General features: G+C 36.4%; 1 protein-coding gene across 1 annotated transcript in view; it reads left to right on the forward strand.

The window, feature by feature from the left end:
* The window catches only part of Tdc2 (Tyrosine decarboxylase 2), a 210053-nt gene that overhangs the window by 172623 nt on the left and 12269 nt on the right, over window positions 1-25161 (forward strand). The window contains exon 13 of the mRNA XM_089105998.1: window positions 21592-21654. Coding sequence (XP_088962124.1) covers window positions 21592-21654 — 63 coding nt within the window. The remainder of the gene's footprint in view (window positions 1-21591; window positions 21655-25161) is intronic.

Here is a 25161-nt window from a genome sequence, read left to right on the forward strand (position 1 = left end):
GCACATTCCGGACGAAAACGTGGCCGAAGTGCGAACTACATGAGACGAAGAGAACGGACTGAAAGAAAATACAAAAGAATATGTGAGTGCCAAAAATATTGCTCACCCTGCTGGAAAACAGAATGAAGCTTTTAGAAGTTGCAGGCTGAGCTGTTCTGAAAAACTTGGTAGTGAAACGAAACCCAGTCTGTTTGAATCCTTACTGGGCTATAGGTGAAAAGAAACAGCAGCAGCAATTTCTTCTGAACTGAATGAACAGAACTCGACCGAAACGAACCAGGAAGAGAAAAGATGATAGTAACAAGGAGCGCTATGCCTGGTACTATTATGTGACTGTTGAATCGGAGAAAGTTAAAATATGCAAGTCCTGTTTTATGTCTGTCTTTGCTCGAACCAAAGCAGAGCTTGCAACGGTTCAAGGAAAACATGGGAAGTTCTCTATTATTAGCACTCATGAGAGACGCCAAGCTTTCAACAGATCAGTCCCGGCTGAAATTGAGCTCATAAAGCAGCACATTGAATCATTTCCTGCTTATAAATCCCACTATGGAAGGTCACAAACTTCCAGGAAATATCTTTCTTCTAATCTTAGCCTTCAGAAGATGTACGATCTTTACAAAGATTTTGCTGCAGAAAAGGGGTTGCCAGCAAAATCGGTTGCAATGTACAAGAAAGTTTTCTATCAAGAATACAATCTTGGATTTAAACCTCCAGTCAGGGACTCCTGTGGAACGTGTGAGAAGCTTAAGCAACAAAGTAATTGTGCTGATCCTCAAGATTCTAAAACAGTCTTGCAAGCTCAGCTTGAGGCACATGTGACAGCCTATAGATCGGCGTAGGAGTCTAAACAGAAAGACAAAGAGGTTGTAAAGAACGACCATTCCACTCTGTTGTGGGTTTTTTATCTTCAGCAGTGTCTTCCTGCGGCCTTTGTACAGACTAATATAGCTTTCTACAAAAGGCAACTGTGTACCTACAACCTTACCATTCACGTAATAAGCAATTTGAAAGAGGCAAAGTCATACAATTACCTTTGGCACGAAGGAATGGGTGACAAGGGAGCCTCTGAGGTAGCCTCTTGTCTGTTTAAGCATCTGAAGGCGCTGCCGTCAAGAATAACACAGCTAGTCCTGTACTCGGACACAAGTGCTTCTCAGAATCGAAATATGTATGTGACCGGAAGGTTTTCGTATTATGTTTCCAAAATTGCTTCGGAGGATTTTGAACTGATAGATCAAAAGTTTCTCGAACCCGGACATACTCACCTCGAGTGCGACAGCGATCATGCCAGGATTGAGAAGGTCAAAAAGTATACAGACTTTGAAATCCGAGTTCCAGCTGACTGGACGAACTTAATACATCTTGCAAGGGGAAAAATTCCTATGACCACCACTGAGATGTCAAAGTCCGAAATGTTTGACTATAACAAATTTTCCAGGAAAAGATGTGTCAAAAGGACAGTGGACACCGAAAATCAGCCATTCTCTTGGTTAGCTGTCCGTTGGTTGAGGTACGAAAAAGAATTTAGCATCATCAAGTTCAAAACTTTTCTAGATGAAGATGCACCGTTCAGAATAATGAATTTTTGAAAGAAAGGATCCCAGAAAATCTCATTTGCAAGTATGAAGACAAAGTATCCCAATGGGAAGACGATTTCCAAAGCGAAATACTATTACTTGATGTCACTTCTGCCGTTTGTGCCTGAGGACTATCATGCCTTCTACAAAAATTTGCTTTATGACAATACAGCGGTGGACTACCTCGAAAATGAAAATGAAGAAGAATGAGCTAATATTCTCATGTTTTACAATTCTTTTTTACCATTTCTTACATAAACGAAGTTGACTTAGCTTGAATTTGCAATTTTTTTTAAAAAGATTTTGAGAAAATTCAATTTGCAAAAACCGATTAAGTCCATTATCTTAAAATATACTCCATTTTAGCGAAATCTAATGGCAAATTTCAATTCCTCGATGTTTTTTTATGCATGTATCAATTTTCCCAAGCAGTTTTTGTTCATAATCGGATTCAGAAGACGCTTTCAACCAGAAAAATCGCTCTCCTGTAAAATTTGGAAAATGTGACTTAGATGGTTTTTGCATAACGTTAGTGGAATCTGATAGCGTGATTTCCATTAAGATTCAATGACTTTTAGGGGTTGTTTCCTTCTTTTTTTGAAAATAAGGCAAATTTTCTCAGGTGCGTAACTTGATGATGGGTGATGGTTTCTAGGAGAACAAGGTTTTATTACAAACTTTTAGTCCCTTAATGGGCTTTACTGTTCCTTCTTTACTTTAAATCGTCTTTTACTAGGTTGGTAACTACCACTGCAACCCAGAAAAATTAGAGTTTATTTTTTATCGTAAATACCACTATAACCAGGATTATTGTATAGATCCTTCATGTAAAAATAACAAACAGGAAAAAGCCAATGGCTTATTCTTATTTGGAATACTAAGAGACGAGCTTCAGAGAGTGAGGCAGCTAACTAAGTCTAATATTTGCCATGGTTTGTTTGTTACTAGGTTTCATCCATTTCTACAGTGATAATACTGATGAAAATACGTAATCCCTATTTATGTTTCAGTTAACATGGACTAGATTTCTTTCTTTTTTATAATGATTCCTTTTATTACTTCAGTCACTATGAGCTACAGTTCCTATAGTACTACCTTCCTTAATGTAATCATCTATATAATGATTCCTTTTATTACTTCAGGTACTATGGGTTAAAGTTCATTTCTTAATGTAATTAAATAAAAAAAACAAGTTTTTTTAAACTGAAAGTAAGGAGCGACATTAAAACTTAAAACGAACAGAAATTATTCCGTATATGGAAGGGGCTTTCCCCTCCTCAACGCCTCGCTCTTTACGCTAAAGTTTTTTATTGTTTTAAAACATAAAGTTTTGAGACAGAGTCAAACTTTAGCGTAAAGAGTGAGGCGTTAAGGAGGGGAAAGCCCCTTCCATATACGGAATAATTTCTGTTGGTTTTAAGTTTTACTGTCGCTCTTTACTTTCAGTTTAAAAAACTTGTTTTTATTTAATTTTTGAACGTTTTTGAATTAATGAAGGTTTTGAATTTGGCTCACCGTGCATGAATAATTAAAACTAAATTTGCATATTAGTTTGACTTTTTTTTTGTTAAATGGCTTTCTCGAAAGTTGTTTAATTTTATTTACGAAAGTTTTTATTAATAATAAATAAACATAACTTACGAATTAACTTAGGTAACGATCTACTATATTCATATATTTTTAATACGTATATTGGGGGGTTTGCCCCCTAGTCAATACCTTGCTCTTTAAGCTAAAGCTCAAATTTTGTTCCAATTATTTAAAAATGACCCCTTAATCACAAAGGCCGTTAATTAGAATAGATAGCTCTTTTGAAAGCACTAAAAAAAACTATAGCGTAAAGAGCAAGGTATTGACTTGGGGGAGAACCCCCTCATATACATAATAATTTCTGTTCTTTTACAGTTCTAATGTTGCTTCTTACATTCAGTTGAAAAAACTTGTTTTTTTAAATTTAATTTCTGATCGTATTTTAAATAATGCTTGGAAATCCGGCGCCCCCTTGATAGAAATATCCCTTACCCCAAAAAAACATCCTCCAAGGAAAGATTCTCCCGAGTAACCCCCTCTTTCAGCCCCCCCTACCAGAAAAAAATTCTTCCTGAAAATGTCTGTATATTTCCCAATAACCAATACAATATGTAAGCAATGGGCAAAGTTCATAACTTGCAGCCCTTCCCCTGGGAACTGTGTGGGATTAAGTCATCGTAAAAGACATATATATTAGATTTTCAACTATGCTGAACAAAATGGCTATCTCAAAATTTTGATCGGGTGACTTTGGGAAAAAAATGAGCGTGGGAGGGGGCCTAGTTGCCCTCCATTTTTTTTTGTAACTTAGAAAGGGCACTAGAACTTTTAATTTCCGTTCCAATGAGCCCTCCTACAATGTTCTAGGATCACTGAGTCAATACGATCACCCCTGGGAAAAAAACACAAACAAATAAACACGCACCCGTGATCTCTCTTCTGGCAAAAAAATGCAAAATTCCACATTTTTTGTAGATAGAAACTCGAAACCTCGACACTAGGGTTCTCTGATACACTGAATATGATGGTGTGATTTTCATTAAGTTTCTGTAAGTTTTAGGGGGTCTTTCCCTCTTTTTTCGAAAATCAGCCAAATTTTCTCAGTCGCGTAACTTTCGATGGGTAAGATTAAACTTGATGAAACTTATATATTTGAAATCAGAATTAAAATCTGATTCTTTTGATGTATCTATTGGTATCAAAATTCCGTTTTTTAGAGTTTCGGTTACCATTGAGCCGGGTCACTCCTTACTTACAGTTCGTTACCACGAACTGTTTGATAAAATAGAAAATTAAAAGTGTGAAGCTTAGTAGACAATCGGTGTTAGAAATCGGACTTGCTTGAATGATCAAATATCTTTGAAAAGACTTCATTATGAAAAACAAAAAATACAGCTGATTCTATTTTAAAAACTTTTTGTTCTTTAATTAAACAGGCACTATACCTTTTAATTTCCGTTCAATCAGCTCATCTGCAATATTCTAGGATCACTGGGTCCATACGATCACCCCTGGGAAAAAAGACAATCAAACAAATAAACACGCATCCGTGATCTTCCTTCTGGCAAAAAATATAAAATTCCACATTTTCGCAGATAGGAGCTTGAAACCTCTACCGTAACGTTCTATGATACTGTGAATCTGATAGTGTGATGTTTTCTTACGATTACATGAATTTCAGGGGGTGTTTTCTCCTTTTTTCGAAAATAAGGTATATTTCTAAGGCTAGTAACTTTTGATGGGTAAGACCCATCTTGATGAATCTTATATATTTAAAATCATTATAAAAATTCAATTCTTTTTATCTAACTATTGGTATCAAATTCCGTTTTTAGAGTTTCAGTCACTATTGAGCCGGGTCGCTCTTCCTATAGGCTGCAGTTCCTTACCACGAACTGTTTGATCTTTAATCAGATATTTTAATAAATCCTACATGGTCGAGTGGTTGGGATAGCTGGCGCTCACCCAGTTGACTCGAGTTAGATTCTGGGTATAAGATTTTTTTTTACTTATGATGAATTAAAAGAATCATGTATATAAGGATGTCTTTTATTACTTCAGCTATTATGGGCTACAGTTCTTTCCTCAATTTAATATTTAAAATTTTCAGGAATTACTCTAGTTTCAATTCACCAATCAGATTTTTGTTGCACAGTTAATAATTGTAGCCTTAGTTTTAGTGGTAGTACTATCAACACTAAAATTTTTTAGAGAATGGTGCCATATTTGACTTACTTAGCTGCTTGATTCTCTGTGGTTTTTCTCTTACTGTTCATAACTAGCTATGATACTGTGAAATTACAAACAGGAAAAAGCCTATAGCTTTTTCAGGAAAAAGCCTACAGCTTTTTCTGATTTGGAATAGTAAGAAACGACTTGGCTGCAACCTACGATTATGACTTCTTTGATGAATCTTTAACTTAAAAAATACAGTTTTTCGTAAGAAACTCATTATACTTCAAAGATTGATTTTTTCAATTACAAATTTTTTTTTTTAGCCACATCAATTTCCTTTAAAACGAGAAATTAAACAGCTCTCTACAATGTTCCAGTGCAAAGCTGTCTGAGGAGGAAAAGAAAAAGCACTGCCTATGATTAACTTCACTGATCCCTTATACAATATTTAACATAAACGTCATTAATCAGCCATTTTAATATATGCTATGTGGTCTAGTGGTTAGGGTAGTTGGCTTTTATCCAGTTGGCCTGAGTTCGATTCCCGGTATGGGGAATTTTTACCTATGATGAATTCTAAAGGGAAATAATTAAAATTCCTTTGTGTTATACTATCTTATCTAAAAATAAATGTGTGTTACATTATCCTCTATGTAATGGTTCCTTTTAATACTTCAGTTACTATGGGATACATCGTTCTTTAATGTATGATTGTTCAGCGGGAAATGCCTTGGATGGTTGGTATTTGGTGACCTCGCTGGTTTCTGCTTTGGAGACAGTTTCTGTTGCGCGGTGTGAACAAAGTTACATTTCTGTTTTTTACTGGCACTGGCGTACTGGAATAACGAACCATGCTTGCACATGTTCGGGTGATCAAATTTGCAGTTCTGATTCTTGCACTTATTAGCTGCATAAAACTTGCAAGGATAAATATAAGTACAAGCTTTACCTTTGTTGTAATTTTCTGTGACCAAATTATTTACAAATCGTCCTTTTCTGTTTATGTTCTGTGTGTGGTCAACTAGAAAACTGTGAGGGATTTTGTTTAGAAATGCTTTGTTGTTTAAGCTGTTGGCAACATCCTCTTTCAGCTCAGGTACCACAAAATTTAGCAATACCACAAGATAGAACACTTGGTAACGCCTCCCAAGCGTTCAGAAAGTGTGTCGAGCGTGATGGAAACTGTGTCAAGCGTAGAAAAAACTGTGCCAAGTGCGGATTGTGCAGCACACATGACATTCTTAGATATACAACAGGTGACTGAGAGTGGACTCCTCTTAATCTGATCAGCCACTAAAAAAGATTATGTGATGAGTTTATAAAAATATTTCGAAAAGTTCGAACCAACAAAAATAAAGCCGGTCTTTACAAAAAATCTACAGGAAATTAGCCTCTCTTTTTCTTCTTGGCTGTATTTACCCCTGACTCTCTATCTTGGATTTCTATTAGCTCTGTTTTTCTCCTTGGCTATAGCCTGGCTAGGGCGCGAAGCTGCAGAAATACCAATATTCGTAGGCTACTTGTAAAAGTGCTAGCAAGACTTCAGAAGCAAATTTAAGTTGCCTGTATAAATTGTTCGTGGCAGGGGTTTTTTAAATCATTAAAATTATTACAGTCAAATTCACAGTATTAACATGATGGCTGTCTAACAAGCTGTACATCTGACATTTTGTTATATCATAAATGAGTACTTCCAAGAGATAAATCTGGTTGTTGAAAGCCCTATAGAATCATCACCCAGAAATAAACTACTAATGCTCGTTTGTTGGATTAAGTCAATTAAAGGAGCCAAAGAGAGGTTTAAAATGAGATAATTTACCACTTCATCGATATTCTGCACAGTTCTGTAAAATACGTTTTTATGAGCCAGCTTTGCTTTTCATTGGTGTTCGCAAGGAAATTTTATTACTTATCATTAAAAAAAACGCTTGACACAAACACCCCTCTATAAACATCTGGATTACAATACTATCGTATCCTAAGAGCCAGGATTGCTAATAAAGCCGGTCACATTTATGCATTTTTAGCTTATTTGTGTTAATTCCTTGATCGAACAAAAGTGCCTTTATTTCTACTGCATACTTTTTTGTTTTCTTGTTTTTTCATTTGATTTGAATTTTTTATTTCTGTTCTTGCAGTAATATTTTTTTGCAGAACAAAATAGCTATCTCAAAATTTTGATCGGACGATGTTAGGAAAAAAGGGGTGTGGGAGGGGGCCTAGTTGCCCTCCAACGTTTTTCGTCACTTAAAAAGGCCACTAGAACTTTTAATTTCCGTTCGAATGAGCCCTCTCGCGATATACTAGGACTGCTGGGTCAATACGATCACCCCTGGAAAAAACAACAACAAACAAACAAACAAATAAACACGCATCCGTGATCTTTTTTCTTGCAAAAAACTAAAAAATTCCACATTTTTGCAGATAGGAGCATATAACCTACACAGGACGTTTCTCTGATACACTGCATCTGATGATTTGATTTTCATTGATATCACTTGACTTTTAGGGGTTGCTTTCCCCTTTTTTCAAAAATCAGGAAAACATTTCTCAGGCAACCTTTGATGGGTAAGACTAAACGTAATGAAATTTATATATTTGAAATCAGCATAAAAAGTCAAATCTTTGGATATATCTATTGGTATCAAAATTCCTTTTTTAGAGTTTTGGTTACTATTGAGCCGGGTGGTTCCTTACTTACTGTTCGTTACCACGAACTGTTTGATCCCCTTTTTAAATTAGTTATTGGGCTGCTTAGAAAAAGGCAAAAGGACCTCTATTACCCTCGTAATAAGTGAATACAGCTGAGAGCTTGTACACGAACTTTAAGTGTTCATGCTTATTAATTGATTCTTTCCAGACTACAGAACTTGTGATATGTTTTTAATGTTTTTTTTCAGCAGACTGAAAAGTTAATAAACGCTGAATGGGTGGTACCCATATCGTCACGGTCGGAACTATTTGGAGCTAAAAATTCAACTTCCTCAGTACCGAAAACTTTTGAGCTGACTGACCTTTAGATTTACTCTTGGCAATAAGTTAAACGTAATGAAGCTTGAAGTTTTTTTTTTTTTTTTTAAGAATAAAAAAAAACACTTATATCTCCAAATATATTCAATTTTTTTCCTTACTGTTATGAAAAAGTGATACTGACCACAAATCAGTATCAATAAATAAATGAAACCCAAGACAAACAGAAATTAAAATAATTCAAAGTAGGGTTCTGATCTGAGTAGGGTTCTAAACCCTATGCTTTCTAAAAGCCAGAATATAATTTGTACTTTACTGAAAAAAAATCAAATGAATTTAATTAACAAATAGTCATTGTCAGTTTAATATACATATGCTGATATTTATTTATTAAAATCTTAATTTTTTTTCAGTAAAGTACAAATTATATTCTGGCTTTTAGAAAGCAGAGGGCTTAGAACCCTACTCAGATTAATTTCTGCTCGTTTTCAGATTTACTTATTTTAATTTCTGTTTGTTTTGGGTTTCATTTATTTATTGATATTGATTTGTGGTAGTTGTATGCTTGGTAGATTATTTGATTCTATTTTTGTTCATTTTTGGTTTAATTAAGTTCTTTACTTTTATTTTAAAAAACGTATTTTGTGCAAAAAGTTTTTTTGATTAATTTCTGTTCGTTTTATATTGACATTAAATAAAAAACAAGCTTTTAAAACTGAAAGTAAGGAGCGACGTTAAAACTTAAAACAAACAGAAATTATTCAAGACAAGACAAGTCAAGACAAGACAAGAACAGACAAGACAAAACACGACAAGACAAGACAGGACAAAACAGTACAGGAAAGGAAACGACAGGACCGGACAGGACAAGAAAGGATAAGACAAGACAAGACCAGACAGGACCAAGACAAGACAGGACAGGGAACGGCAGGACAGGACAAGACAAGACACTATAAGACAAGACCAGACAGGACCGGGACAGGAACAGGACAGGACAAGATAAGACAAGACAAGACAGGACAGGACATGACAGGACAGGGCAAGACGAGACAAGATAAGACAGGACAGGAAACGGCAGGACAGGACAGGAAAGGACAGCATAGGACAAGACGAGACAAGACAACATAAGACATGACTGGACAGGATAGGACAGGAGAGGACAAGACAAAACAAAACAAGACAAGACAAGAAAAGACAAGACAGGAAAAGACAAGGCAAGAGAGAACAGAACAGGACAGGGTAGGACAAGAAAAGACAAAACCAGACAGAACAGGACAGGACAGGACAAGAAAGGACAAGACTAGACAAGACGGGACAGGACAAGATAAGACAGGACAAGATAAGACAGGACAGGACAAGACAATACCACAAGACAAGACAAGACAGGAAAAGACAGGACAAGACAAGACAAGAGGCCCCCACAACCCTCGGGGCAAGGGTTTTAAGTTATGCCCTGAGGGCATATAAGAACGATGTTAGAACAATGTACGATGTATTATTTTTTCCTTTAGAGCAGGGCACATCATATGGAAGGGGTTGACGTAGAAACTTTAAAAAGGGCTCATTCGATTGGAAATTGAGAGTTCTAGTGCCCTTCTTAATAGTCGAAAGTGATTGGAGAGCACCTAGCCCCCCCCCACGCCCATCATTCCCCCAAACACATCCAATCAAAATTTTGAGACAGCCAGTTTGTTCAGCGTAGTTGATTTCCAGAAAGGAAATATTTTTTGAGGAGGACACTCCCCCCACAACCCTCAGGACAAGAGTTTTAAGCTATACTCTGGGGGCCTGTAAGGTTTGTATAGAAGGCGTTGTCGTAGAAACTTCAAAACAGGCTCATTTGATTGGAAATTCGAAGTGCTAGTACCCTTTTTAATAGTCGAAAGTGATTGGAGGGCAACTAGCCCCCTCTCCAACGCACATCATTCCCCCAAACACATCCAATAAAAATTTTGAGATAGCCATTTTGTTCAGCGTAATTGATATCCAGATAGAAAATAGATTTTTGAGGAGGACACTCCCCCACAACCCTCAGGGCAAGGGTTTTAAGTTAGCGGGCAAGGGTCCCCGGGCAAGGGTCCCCGGGCAAGGGTCCCCAGGGGTATGTAAGATTTTTATAGAAAGTGTTGCCGTAGAAACTTCAAAAAAGGCTCATTCGATTGGAAATTCAAAGGGCTAGTGCCCTTTTTAATAGTCGAAAGTAATTGGAGGGCAACTTTCCCTCCCCCCACGCCCATCATTCCCCCAAACACATCCAATAAAATTTTTGAGATAGCCATTTTGTTCAGCGTAGTTGATTTCCAAATAGAAAATATATTTTTGAGGAGGACGATCCCCCACAACCCTTAGGGCAAGGATTATAAGCTATGCCCTGGTGGTATATAAGGTCTTTATTGAAATCCTTGTCGTAGAAACTTAAAAAAGGGCTCATTCGATTTGAAATTCAAAGGGCTAGTGCCTTTTTTAATAGTCGAAAGTGATTTGAGGGCAACTAGCCCCCCTCTCACGCCCACCTTTTCCCCGAACATATCAAATCAAAATTTTTAGATTCAACGGCATTTTATTCAACGTAGTTGAAAGTTTTGGAAACTAGGTCTTTAAGGATGACAACCCCTCCCCCCACAGCCCTCAGGGCAAGGGTTGTAAGTTATGCCCTGGGGGCATATAAAAATTGTATTGAAAGCATTATCGTAGAAACTTCAAAAGGGCTCATTCAATTGGAAACTGAAAGGGCCAGTGCCTTTTTTAATAGTTGAAAGTGATCGGATAGTGACTAACGCCCCTCTCACGCCCACCATTTCCCAAACACATCGAATTGAAATTTTGAGATATCCATTTTGTTCAACGTAGTTAAGAGGTCTGGAAGTTAGGTCTTTTTGGATGATAACCCCCTCAGAGCCCTCAGTGCAAGTGTTGTAAGTTATGCCCTGGGGGCATATAAGGTTTATATAGAAAGTTGTTGTAAAAATCATAGGCAGCACGTTCGCGCTGCCTATGATTTATACAGAAGTGTACCTGAAGTTGAAGTGATTGGAGGGCAACTAACCCCCCTCTCACGCCCACCTTTTCCATAAAAACATCCAATCAAAATTTTTAGATAGCCATTTTGTTCAATGCAGTTTAGAATTCAGGAAATTAGGTCTTTCAGGATAACAGCCCCCCTCCCCTGCAGCCCTCAGGGCAAGGGACGTAAGATATTTCCTGGGGGCATATAAGTTTTTATAGAAGGCGTTGTCGTAGAAACTTCAGAAAGGGCTCATTCGATTGCAAATTTAAATGGCTAGTTCCCTTTTCAATGGTCGAAAGCGATTGGAAGACATCTAACGCCCCATCCATGACCAGCATTTTCCTAAACACATACAATCAAAATTTCATAGTTCAACGTAGTTGAAAGTTCTGGAAGGTATATGTTTGAGCAGGACCCTCCCCCCACAGTCTTAAGGGCAAGGTTTATAAGTCATGCCCTGGGGGCATATATTATTCTTATGGAAGGAATGCTGGTATAAACTTCAGAGAGGGATCATTTGATTGGAAATTGAAGGTTCTAGTTCACTTTTTAAGCGACATAAGATATCAGAGGGTAATCAGCCCCCCAACTCTTTTTTCCCAAATGCATCCGATAAAAATTTTGAGATAGTTATTTTGTTAAAAATAGTTCAAAGATCATATATAAGAAATTCCGGTGTCAACACAAACCCCAGGGCCCGGGGGCAGGCGTTATAAGTTATTCCCTGGGGGCATATATGGGTCTTATGGAAGGGCTGCTCTTATTATCTTCAAAGAGGGCTCATTTGATTGGGAATTGAAAGTTCTAGTTCACTTTTTAAGAGTCAAAAGACACCTAGCCCCCCCCCTCCTCCATGCCCTTTGTTCCTCACCCCATCCGATAATAGCTTTGAGATACCCAATTTGTTTTTTAAATAGTTCAAAGATCATGTAACGAAAACCCCGAGGAAGACACAGCCCCCCAGGGCCCGAGAGCAGGCGTAGTAAGTTATGCCCTGGGGGAATATATGGTTATTATTAAAGGGATACTCATAAGAACTTCAGAGGGCGCATTTGAATGGAAATTGAAAGTTCTAGTTCAGTTTTTTAGAGTCAAAAGAGATTGGAGGGCAAGTAGCTCCCTCCCCTACGCCTCTTTTTTCCAAATAAATCTAATAAATAATCCGAGTAATCCTTCTCTCACTGTAAAAGTCTAAAACCTACTGCGTCATTGGCGCTTTACTGAGAACTATAAACTAACAGTCTTGGAAAGTACAAACACCATCAAATTGAATATTAGATGTATAATGATATTATTTTTTGAAAGATCCATCAGTTAGAGAATTTATTTCACTATATTTTTAATTTTATTTTCAATGCTGAAGAACTATAAAAGAAAATATTTGTAGAATTATTCGCTTTCAGTGAAGCGCCAGTAACGCAGTATGCGTTTTGTTTTTATTTACAGTTAAGGAAGGAGGCGGTATCCAAACACTTGTCTATAGTGAAACTATATTCGTTTTGAACGACTTTTAAAACAGCTAATAAATTAAACTGAATATTTGATGTATAATGATATTAATTGCTGAAGGCTCATCACTTCAAAATGTTACTATAATTTTAATGTTTATTTTCAATATTAAGTACAAAATAAAATATTTGCCATAAAATTGGTTTTCAGTAAGGCGCCAATGACGCAGTAGGTTTTAGACTTTTACAGTGAGAGAGGGAGGTGATACCCAAACTCTTGTTTATAGTAATTTTTGTTCATTTCAAGCTTGATTTGCATATTCAATTTAAGTTTCACTCGTTTTAAGATTTATTTATTAATTTACATTAATATCTATTGTATGTTTGTTTGCATTGATTGTTTATTTAATTTCTGTTCGTTTTACGTTTCATTTAAACTTCAATAGCAAAATATTTTTTTTCGTTTAAAGCTTGATTTTCATATTAAATGTAAGCATCACTCGCTTTAAGATCTATTTATTCGTTTATATTATTACTTGATTGTATGTTTTTTGCTTTGATTGTTTATTTAATTTTTTTTCGTTTTGGGTTTCATTTATTCTTTAATAATAATTTCTGGTTGTTTTGACTTTTAATTTTAACAGGTATTTGTATCTGCCAAGCTTAAGTTTAATGGCCTTTACTTTTCTTTGAAAAACATATTTTTCGGAAAGTTTTTTTTTGTAAATTAATATTGGGAAATGGTTATGTACAGCATTTAAACCTTTGCTTTACTCTAAAAAATCACACATATTTAATTCGGTAGATTTAGTTGAAAACTCAAAAACGTAAATATGTCAGAAAATACAATTATAAGTAGCTTTGATATTGTTTCAATGTATACAAATATTGATGTAGCAGTACCTGAACAACTATTAGAAAATAAAATAAAAGAAAATTATCACTTAATAGAAGCTTCAGCAGCAGGAATAGATGGCTAAGTCTTAATGACATTGGTTAAACTCTGTAACAAGTCCTCAATGCATTTCCAATTCCGTAATTCTTTTTATCAGCAAATTGATGGTTTAGCGATGGGCACGCCCCTCTCCTGGTTACTGGCGAATGTTTATGTGGAACATACTGAAAATTGATCGTTAGATTTGTATTTCTTGAAACATATCTTTTGGAGACGTTACATGGATGACGTAATTTCACTCTGGAATTATGGGGAAAATGAACTTAGGGTTTTTTTAGATCACCTTAATACATACGATAGAAATTTACAGTTTACTTTGGCAATCGAAATCGCAAATAAAATCCCATTCCTAGATGTGTTAATTATTCGTAGCTTCGATAACCTCAATTTTACTATTTATAGAAAACCAACACAAAATGATAAATATTTGTATTTTAATTCAAATCATGTCCCACAAGTTAAAAGAGCTGTCGTAATATCCCTTGTTGATCGTGCCCTAACGTTTGTTTTGATTCCCACATCACAGCAGAACTAAACTTTATCAGGGACATACTTCCCGTAAAATTAATGATAGTTTACCGTGTGAGATTTCTGACAAGCCCTCAGACATAATTTACCTCCCCTACATCCCAAAAATCCCTACAAATCATAAAAAATAGTTTGCACACAAAAAATAATCTGTATGTAGTATTCACACATAATTTCAAAATCATAAATTTTCTAAATTCCGGTAAAGATAAAACCCCAGTTACTCGCCAAAGAGGGGTTTATCAAATACCATGCGGTTGTGGCAAATACTATGTAGGTAGAACATACCAAAATTTAGAAAAACGCATACAATAGCATAAGGATGATATTTTCAAAGCTCTAAATTATAATATTTTTACTCTTTCATTTGATTCTGCTTCAGGCAGCAATGTATTTGAAAATCCTAGCCACAATATACTTTTTGATGAATCTGCCCTTATTAGCAATGACCTTGGCATAAAACAGGTAGTCCGAGAATCAATAGAAATCAGACTTAAGATTAATAATAATATTTCCTTAAATAGGGACTTGGGGGAATATACACTAAATGCTCTAGACACAAATTTAATTTAAAAATGATCTTACAAAATATATTAAAAAACCAATAGACATTAACACATAACCGGTCACAAAAAGACCCCTGAGGTTAGCTGCCAAAAAGTCTGAATTAGCAATAAGAACGTGTTTTTAAATTATTTTCTTTCATCTCATTGAATCGCCTTGTTTTACCTCACTTTTTACCAGTCCTGGTTGAACTTCGCTGAAGTAAGGATGCTGGGACTACTTTGAAAACAAAAATTGCTTTTTAATTTTATTGGTTGCGTGTCGTTGTGAGTCTTTTTGCTTTTACATATTTTTGTCTTGCTGAGGACGGCTCTTTGACATAGGGCCGAAATATTCATTCAAATTATCTTCACTGTCTTGCAAAAAGATTACCCTATTGTTCTTCGTGCCTTTGTTGTTCCTTACACAACCCTTGCCCTGAGGGTGTGTGTGGAGGGGGGGGATTGATCATCCTCAAAGACATAATATCCAAAACTTTCAACTCTTTTGAAAAAAATTGCTATCTAAAAATTTTGACTGAATTTATTTGGGGAAATGGTGGGTGTGAAAGGGGGGGGGGGGGTTAATTGCCCTCCAATCAGTTTTGACTAGCCTATTAAAAAGAGCCCTAGCCCTCTCAATTTCCAATTGAATGAGCCTTTTTTGAAGTTTCTGAGACAACATTTTCTACAAGAAACCTTATATGCCCCCAGGGCATAGCTTACAACCATATCCCTGAGGGCTCGGGGGGGGGGGTTCATCCTCAAAGACCTAATTTCCAGAACTTTCATCTATGTTGAACCAAATGGCTATCTCAAAATTTTAATTGGATGTGTTTGGGGAAATGGTGAGCTTGAGAGGGGGGTTAGTTTCCCTCCAATAACATTTTACTATCAAAAAGGGCATTAGCCCTTTCAATCTTTAATCGAATAAGCCATTTTTTAAGTCTCTACGAAAACGCTTTCTATAAAAACTTTATATGCCCCCAGGGCATAACTTACAACCCTTGCCCTGAGGGGTTAGGGGGGTTTGTCATCCTCAAAATCCTACTTTCCAGAACTTTCAACTACGTTGAACAAAATGGCTATCTCAAAATTTAAATTGAATGTGTTTGGGGAAATGGTGGGCGTGAGAGGGGGGTTAGTTGCGCTCCAATTACTTTCAACTATTCAAAAGGGCACTAGCCCTTTCAATTTTCAATCGAATGAGCCCTTTTTGAAGCTTTACGACAACGTTTTCTATAAGAAACCTCATATGCCCCCAAGGCATGACTTACAGCCTTTGCCCTGAGGTCTGTGGGGAGGGGGGGGGTTGTCATCCTCAAAGACTTAATATCCAGAACTTTCAACTACTTTGAAATAAATGGCTATCTCAACATTTTGACTGTATGTGCTTGGGAAAATGCTGGGCGTGAGAGGAAGGTTAATTTCCCGCCAATTACTTTTGACTATTAAAAAGGCCACTAGCCATTTCAATATCTAATTGAATGAGCCCTTTTTGAAGTTTCTACGACAACACTTTCTATAAGAACCTTATATAACTCCAGAGCATAACTTACAACCCTTGCTCTGAGGGCTATGGGGGGGGGGGTTGTCGTCTTTAAAGACCTAATTTCCATGACTTTCAACTAAGTTGAACAAAATGGCTATTTAAAAATGTTGATTGTATGGGTTCGGGGAAAAGGTGGGCGTGAGAAGGGGTTACTTGCCCTCCAATCACTTTTGGCTATTAGAAGGGCAATAGCTTTTTGAATTTTCAATTGAATACACCCTTTTTTAAGTTTCTACGACAAAACTTTCAATAAAAACTTTATATGCCCCCAGGGTATAACTTATAACCCTTTCCCTGAGGGCTCTGAGGGGGTTATCATCCTCAAAGACCTAATTTCCCGAACTTTCAAATACGTTTAACAAAATGGCCATTTCCAAATTTTGATTGGATGTGTTTGGATAAATGGCGAGCGTGGAAGGGATGTTAGTTGCCTTCCAATCACTTTCGACTATTAAAAAGGGCACTAGCCATTTCAATTTCCAATCAAATGAGCCCCTTTTGAAGTTTCTAGGACAACGCTTTCTATGAATACCTTTTATGCCCCCAGGGTATATTTTATTACCCTTGCCCTGAGAGTTGTGGGGAGGGGGTTTGTCATCTTCAAAGACCTAATTTACAGTAATTTCAGCTACGTGGAACAAAATGGTTATCTAAAAATTTTAATTGGATATGTTTGGGGAAAAGGTGGGCGTGAGAGGGAGGTTAGTTGCCCTCCAATCACTTTTGACTATTAAAAAGGGCACTAGCCCTTTGAATTTCCAATCAAATGAGACTTTTTTGAAGTTTCTACGACAACGCTTACTATAAAAATCTTATATGCCAGCAGGGCATAACTTACAACCTTTGCCATGAGGGCTTTGGGGGAGTGTCCTCCTCGAAAATATAATTTCCATCTGGAAATCAACTGCGCCGAACAAAATGGATATCTCAAAATTTTGATTGGATGTGTTTGGGGAAATGGTGGGAGTGAAAAGGGTGTTAGTTGCCTTCCAATTACTTTCTACTATTAAAAAGGGCACTAGCCACTCCAATTTCCAATCGAATGAGCCCTTTTCGAAGTTTGTACGACAACTCCTTCGATACGAAGTGCCCTGGTCTAACACAAAAAGTAAATAATACATTGTGCCATCATCGTTCTTTAGTTTGGTAGCACGATTGCGCTGCCTATGATAAGGCAAGGGGGGGGGGGCTAGTTGCCCTCCGATCACTTTTCACTCTTAAACAGGGGCACTAGAGCTTCCAATTTCCAATTGAGTTAGCCCCCTCTGAAGCTTATACAACCACCCGTTCCATATGAAGTGTCTCTGAAGGAAAAAACGAAAAGCATTGAAGCCGTATGGCGTGGCGGAGGGGGGGGGGCTAGTTACCCTCGGATCTCTTTTGACTTTTAAAAACTTAACTAGAATTTTCAATTTTCAATCAGATTAACCCTCTCTGAAGTTTATACAAGCATTTCTTCCACAAGAACCATATATGTCCCTAGGGCATAACTTACAGAGCCTGCTCCTAGGTCCTGGGGAGTTGTATCGATACCGGTGTTTTTGTTACCTGACTTTTGAACTATTTTTAGCAAAATGGCTATCTTAAAATGTTTATCTGATGCATTTGGGGAAAAAAGGGCGTGGTGGGCTGTTTGCCCTCCGATAACTTTTGACTTTAAAAAAGGGCACTACAACTTCCAATCCAATGAGCCCCTTCCGTAGTTTATACGACCACCCCTACCATATAAAGTGCCTCTGGGCAAAAATCAAACAGTTCGTGGTAACGAAGTGAAAGTAAGGAGATTTTTCCCTGGAGGAATGGCCAGATTTCCTTGAATTATTTTAAAAAACGATCAGAAATTAAATTAAAAAAATTAGTTTTTTCCAACTGAAAGTAAGGAGCAACATTAAAACTTAAAAAGGACAGAACTTATTACGTATATGAGGGGGTTACTCCTCCAAAACACCTCGCTCTTTGCGCTAAAGTTTCAATTCTTTCCCAATCCTTTAATAACGACTCCTAAAACACTATGTTTGTTTAATTAAAACAACAAGAAGTTTTTTTAATGTACTGAAAAACTTTAGCGGAAGGAATGAGGTGTTTTGGAGGAGTAACCCCCCTCATATACGTAATAAGTTCTGTCCTTTTTAAGTTTTAATGTTGCTCCTTACTTTAAGTTGAAAAAACTCTTTTTTTTTATTTAATAATAATAAAATATTGGAGCCGTAGGCCTATGGCCTTTACTATAGTCAACGCTATAACGTTGACTTTTAAAAAGGGCACTAGCCCTTTCAATTTCCAATCAAATGAGCCTTTTTTGCAGTTTCTACGACAGCGCTTTCTATAAAACTCTTATATGTCCCCAGGGCATAACTTACAACCCTTGCCCTGAAGGCTGTGGGGGAGTGCCCTCCTCAAAAACTTAATTTCTATCTGGAAATCAACTACACTGAAAAAAATGACTATTTCAAAATTTCGATTGGATGTGTTTCGGGAAATGGTGGGCGCGGAAGGGGTGTTAGTTGCCTTTCAATCACTTTCGACTATTAAAAAGGGCACTAGCCACTCCAATTTTCAATCGAATGAGCCCTTTTCGAAGTTTCTACGACAAATCCTTCGATACGAAGTGCCCTGGTCTAACACAAAAAATAAGTAATACATTATGCCAACATCGTTCTTTACTTTGACAGCGCGATTGCGCTGCCTATGATAAGGCAAGGAGGGGGGGGCTAGTTTCCCTCCGATCACTTTTGACGCTTGAACAGGACACTAGAGCTTCCGATTTCCAATTGCATTAGCCTTCTCTGAAGCTTATACAACCACCCGCTCCATATGAAGTGCCTCTGAAATAAAAAACGAAAACATTGAAGGTGTATGGCGCGGGGGGGGGGGGGGCTAGTTGCCCTCGGATCTCCTTTTACTTTTAAAAAATTAACTAGAACTTTCAATTTCCAATCAAATGAGTCTTCTCTGAAGTTTATGTGAGGATCCCTTCTATAAGAACCATATACATCCCCAAGGACATAAATTACAACGCCTGCCCCCGGGCCCTGGGGGCAGTTGGACTTGCACTCAGTTTAGCACAAAGGCTTAAGAAAGGTGTAAGAGAGGGCCTGTGTTCACCATTACTTCGGTTTACTACTGACAGAAAACATGGTTGACAATGTATTTTTACATGTGCTTCTAGTAAGAAAAGTGCAAGTCCATAATATAAGTACAGGTGTGATGGTACCAAAGGTAGTTTTGAATGATTTGCTAAAGGTACGGAATTATTTACACCTAAAACAGAAAGTGCATAACCCCTTAGGAAGTCTTTCCTCATAAAATATTTGAACTAAATTTTGTATCAAACTGACAATAAAAACGTTGGTTTCTCTGAACACTAAACGTTCAAAACGATCCAGACCATGTTGTCCTTTTTAAAGCTTGGGTGGTCTGTAAAAAAACGTTATTTGGGCCGTACAAAATCTCTGTTATGGTTAAAGCCCACATCCGACACTATCACACTTCTATGATAGTAGAAAAAATTGCCTACTAAGCTTCTCTCCAAGGACGGATGTATATTCAGTCACATTTCAGTAAAACTGAACTAAAATGATCTTTTGATCGTCCCTCTGAAGAAAACTTAAAAAAAAAATTCTAACAGTGTCGTCAAAAGTGCCAAAATATCAGATAAAACCCTAAGGCGTAAGAGTGACGATAGTAAAATTTCATTATCAGGGGAAGAAAAAAAAAACTAATTAGGGTCAGATCAACACCTTAAGGGGTTCCTAAGCCAGAATATAAACGAATATGAGGCCCCAGCACCTGTAGGCACCTAGCTTGCCTGTAGGCAATGTGAACTTTTAAACTGTGATGTTTGTTGGAGCGTACTAACAGAGAAGTCTGTTAATAAAATAAAATTGTCACTTATTATCAGTACACAATTTTTCTATTATTCTAAATCAAAGTTAGCTCTAATAATCCGTGTACGGCAGGCACGTTTGCACGATTCTCTTGGGTAGGAGGGGGCAATTAAGAAAAGAGCAGTTGAGCGGGTACCTATCCAATGGTAAAAACTAACCTTACTAGCTAATTTCAATAAAAAGTGCCCTGAAGGGAGAGACAGGCCCTAAGGCCCCCCTTCTGCGTTTGTCCCTCGTGCATGGTGCTGAGCAGTACGTAAAGAGGGACCCACGTGACAGTAAGATACATTTAAAAAAAGAAAAGTTCAAAAACAATACATGAAAAGGATTATGCTTTTTATAGTCATTGAAGATATGTAAATTCATTAAGTTCAAGAATACCTATCAAAACTATTAGTACAGTTTTTTCACGATTATAGAAACACAGACACAACAGAGTTCAATCTTGATGAAGAGTTGAATGATCTAAAATTTCACAAGCAAGAGCACAATTTACACTTAATACTTAGGGCAAAACCCCATTTTCGAAATACTTTTCAAGTACTTTCTGAAGTGTAGCTTCCTAAATACTAAAATATTTGAGAACGAAAAAAAAAAAAAAAAGAAAAAACATACAACACAAACTCTTTTTCCGTTTGAAGTAATATTCCAAAAATCTTAGAATTTCTTAAGGGGAAATCCATACTTGAAATTACAATCTTTTGTTTCAATTTTGAATCCACTACTTCTCTATCAAGACGTTCGAGCAAATTCTTACTGACAATTTTGAGGCCTTCAGCTATACGACCATGCTGTTTTTTGAAATGGTTCGATGACAAAGAGATCATTTCTAAATTTACTCAAATAGATTTACCGACACTACAGAATTTACATATTGGGCTTAAGGGCTTTTCTTTAAGTCTCAAGTATTATTTCTAACTCATTATCTATTCGACAATGCATTATACTTCTCCCCCGGGGACTTACAAATGAGAGCGGGGAGCTTTGGGGCACCGAATTGTCAGGACTAACAAATTTACATTTCAAAAAGCAACATTCTTTGAAAGGACAAGTCTTCGAACCGTTTTTGAAAGCCAGAGTTTGAAAAAAAAATTAATATCTTCAGTTATTCATATTCAAATATTTTATTTTGCCGAGCTGGCCATTTGGGATTTTTTTTTAAATCCAAGTAGAATTGGCCCATCCTCTCGGAAACGCTTCTAATAAGACAAATTCCTGCTCATTTGCTGTAATCCGAGCCCTCTGTTTGTATGTCATAGCCTAAAAGTACGAAGAAAACTACAGAAGTTCGGCAAGATAGAATTTTTTTAGGATTATTGGATTGGCCCTTATATTGCTCGCGTTTCATTTCTTTTTAATCGTTTGATTCCCCTGACAAATTTCAACAGTTTAATCATTTTCAATTATTTTAATATTTCAGTTGGGTGAGCTGGCCACTTGGTTTTGTCTTCAACGGAGTTTTTGATGACAGGATTCCTCTCAGGTAATTAAGATATTTATTTTTTTTTTTCATTACACGCTGCGTCGCCCCATCTTAAGTGATACTACTACTACTACTAACAACTCACCGCAGCACCAAGCCACCTGAGGCCAACGCGGCCACGCACGCTCCTCCTCCACCCCAATCTATTCAAAGCCCTAGACGGTTGGCCGAAAAGGAAAAGCTTCGGCAATCTGTCATCCTTCATCCGCACAACGTGCCCTAGCCACCTCAATATTTCTTTCATTATAACCCTAGAAAGCGGTATTTGAACCATATTTTTCGTAAAACCCATTGTTTGAAATACGGTCTGTCAGCCGGGTACCCAGAACAATCCTTAAGCATTTCCTCTGGAAAACATCTAGCAAATCTTCATCCGCTTTTCTGAGCGCCCATGCTTCAGACCCATATTTGACCACTATTATCACTGTAGCTTCTAATATTAGTAGGAACCTATCATGAGCTCCCATTGCTCACCCGTGCTGAGATCTACAATTTATTCTAACGTTGACAGTACATAATTAATGGTTTTTCCCAGTGAGAATGAAAAAAACAGGATTTTTCTCACTTGAAAAACAGGATTTTTATAACTCTGATGGATATTTCATGAATAGTTTTGAGTGTTACTTGTTTTATTTGTTTTTTTTTTCATGAGTGTCAACATTAATTTATGTCTTTTTTTATGGTTTTTCTCAGTGAGAATGAAAAAACAGTATTTTTCTCACTTGAAAAAATTGGATTTTTCTCACCTCTATGGATTTTTCTTGGATGGTTATGAGTGTTTGTCAATTTTTATGGTTTTTGTCACTGAGAATGAAAAAACAGGATTTTTCTCACTTTGATGGATGTTTCTTGGATGTTAACCACAATTGAAGGATGTTTCATGGTACTCAACAGCAATTTATGCATGTTTTTATGGTTTTTGTCGCTGAGAATGAAAAAACCGGATTTTTCTCACTTGAAAAAACAGGATTTTTCTCACTTTGATGGATGTTTCTTGGGTGTAAACAACAATTGAAGGATTTTTCTTGGTTGTCAACAGCAATTTATGCATGTTTTTATGGTTTTTCTCACTGAGAATGAAAAACAGGATTTTTTCACTTTGATGGATGTTTCTTGGATGGTTATGAGTGTTAGTCACTTTTTATGGTTTTTGTCACTGAGAATGAATAACAAGATTTTTCTCACTTTGATGGATGTTTCTTGGATGTCAACAACAATTGAAGGATGTTTCATGGTATTCAACAGCAATTTATGCATGTTTTTATGGTTTTTGTCACTGAGAATGAAAAAATAGGATTTTTCTCACTTGAAGCATCCATCCTTTTCATCCACAACTTTACTTTACAGCTTTTTGGATACCTCAACACCAAGCAATACCTTTCAAAAGGCATTTCAGAGCAACCTCTTTTCTTAATGTCCCTCCTAAACCCATTTTACAAGTTGAACTACCAATCCTTTTCACCCACAACTTTACTTTACAGCTTTTTACATACCTCAACACCAAGTAATACTTTTCAAAAGGCATTTCAGAGCAAGTTCTTTTCTTAATGTCCCGCCTAAACCCATTTTATAACTTGAAGTACCCATCCTTTTCACCCACAACTTTACTTTACAGCTTTTTGGATACCTCAACACCAAGCAATACCTTTCAAAAGACATTTCAGAGCAAGTTCTTTTCTTAAAGTCCCTACTAAACCAATTTTACAAGTTGAAGCATCCATCCTTTTTACCCACAACTTTACTTTACAGCTTTTTGGATACCTCAACACCAAGCAATACTTTCAAAAGGCATTTAAGAGCAAGTTCTTTTCTTAATGTCCCTCCTAAACCCATTTTTAAAGTTGAAGTACCCATCCTTTTCACCCACAACTTTACTTTACAGCTTTTTGGATAACAAAACACCAAGCAGTACTTATCAAAGGGAATCTCAGAGCAAGTTTCTATCTCAACGTCCTTCCTAAACAATTTTTCTATGTTGAAGTAGCCACCCGTTTCACCAAAAACTGCACTTTACAGCTTTTCGAATCCCTCAATGCCAAGTTATTCTTTTCAAAAGGCATTTCAGAGAATGTTCTTTTCCTAATGTCCCGCTGAAACTCATTTTATAACTTGAAGTAACCTACCTTTTCACCCACAATTTTACTTTACAGCTTTATGGATATCTCAAATCCAAGCAATACTTTTCAAAAGGCATTTTAGAGCAAGTTCTTTTCTTAATGGACCTCCTAAACACATTTTACAACTTGAAGTACCCATCCTTTTCACCCACAACTTTACTTTACAGCTTTTTGGATACCTCAACACCTAGCAATACTTTTGAAAAGGCATTTCAGAGCAAGTTCTTTTCTTAATGTCCCTTCTAAACCAATTTTACAACTTGAAGCATCCATCCTTTTCACCCACAACTTTACTTTACAGCTTTTGGGATACCTCAGCACCAAGTAATACTTTTCAAAAGGCATTTCAGAGCAAGTTCTTTTCTTAATGACCCTCCTAAACACATTTTACAACTTGAAGTACCCATCCTTTTCACCACAACTTTACTTTACAGCTTTTGGGATACCTCAACACCAAGCAATACTTTACAAAAGGCATTTCAGAGCAAGTTCTTTTCATAATGTCCCTTCTAAACCCATTTTACAACTTGAAGTTATTCAAAAAGTCGTACGGAAAATTTAGAATAGAACTTTAAATTTCTTTATGTCTTGATGAACTTAAAAAAACTAATGTGGAAGATTTTTATTTTTCTCTGGAGAAATTAGAATTGAATTGTAAGTTCTTTAATAAAATTCGGAATTGAGTTAACTTTTTATGATCAAATTATAACTTTTTCTAGCTTCTATGAAAAATTTGGAACAGTACTTTAAATTTTTCCATGTCTTTGAGAAAATCTGAACTGAAGTGGAAAATTTTTATTTTCTCTGGAAAAAATAGAATTGATCTGTAACTTATTTCTTTTTTCATTGAGAAAATTCAGAAGAGAACTTGAACTTTTCTTCACCTTGTTGAGAAAATTAGAAATAAAATGAAGCTTTTCATCCTCCTGCAAAACATTCACATTCATAGTGTAAAGTTTCCTGACTTCAACGTTGAAAATTAGAACCTAAATTTAAATTTGTTTAATTCCCTGTGAAAAATCTACGAATTAAAGTGGAGCTCTTTTCTTCATAGTGAAAAATTCACGATCAGTGTGTAACTGCTTATATCTCCTACCTAAAATGTGGATGAAAACCTTAAATTTATGTCTTTGGGGAAAAATCTGAATTGAAGTGGAACCTTTTTACATTATTTGGAAAAATAGAATTGATCAATAACTAATTTCGTTTTTTTATTGAGAAAAACTGAACTGAAGTGGAAAATTTTCATTTTCTCTGCAAAAAAAAGAATTGATCTGTACATTATCTCTTTTTTCATTGAGAAAATTCTGAAGAGAACTTGAACTTTTCTTCATCTTGTTGAGAAAATTAGAAATGCAATGAAGCTTCTTATCTTTCTGGAAAATATTCA

The sequence above is a fragment of the Artemia sp. Qi Xiang Cuo genome, chromosome 20 (assembly GCF_049724085.1).
Source record: "Artemia sp. Qi Xiang Cuo chromosome 20, ASM4972408v1, whole genome shotgun sequence".
Lineage (NCBI taxonomy): Eukaryota > Metazoa > Arthropoda > Branchiopoda > Anostraca > Artemiidae > Artemia > Artemia sp. Qi Xiang Cuo.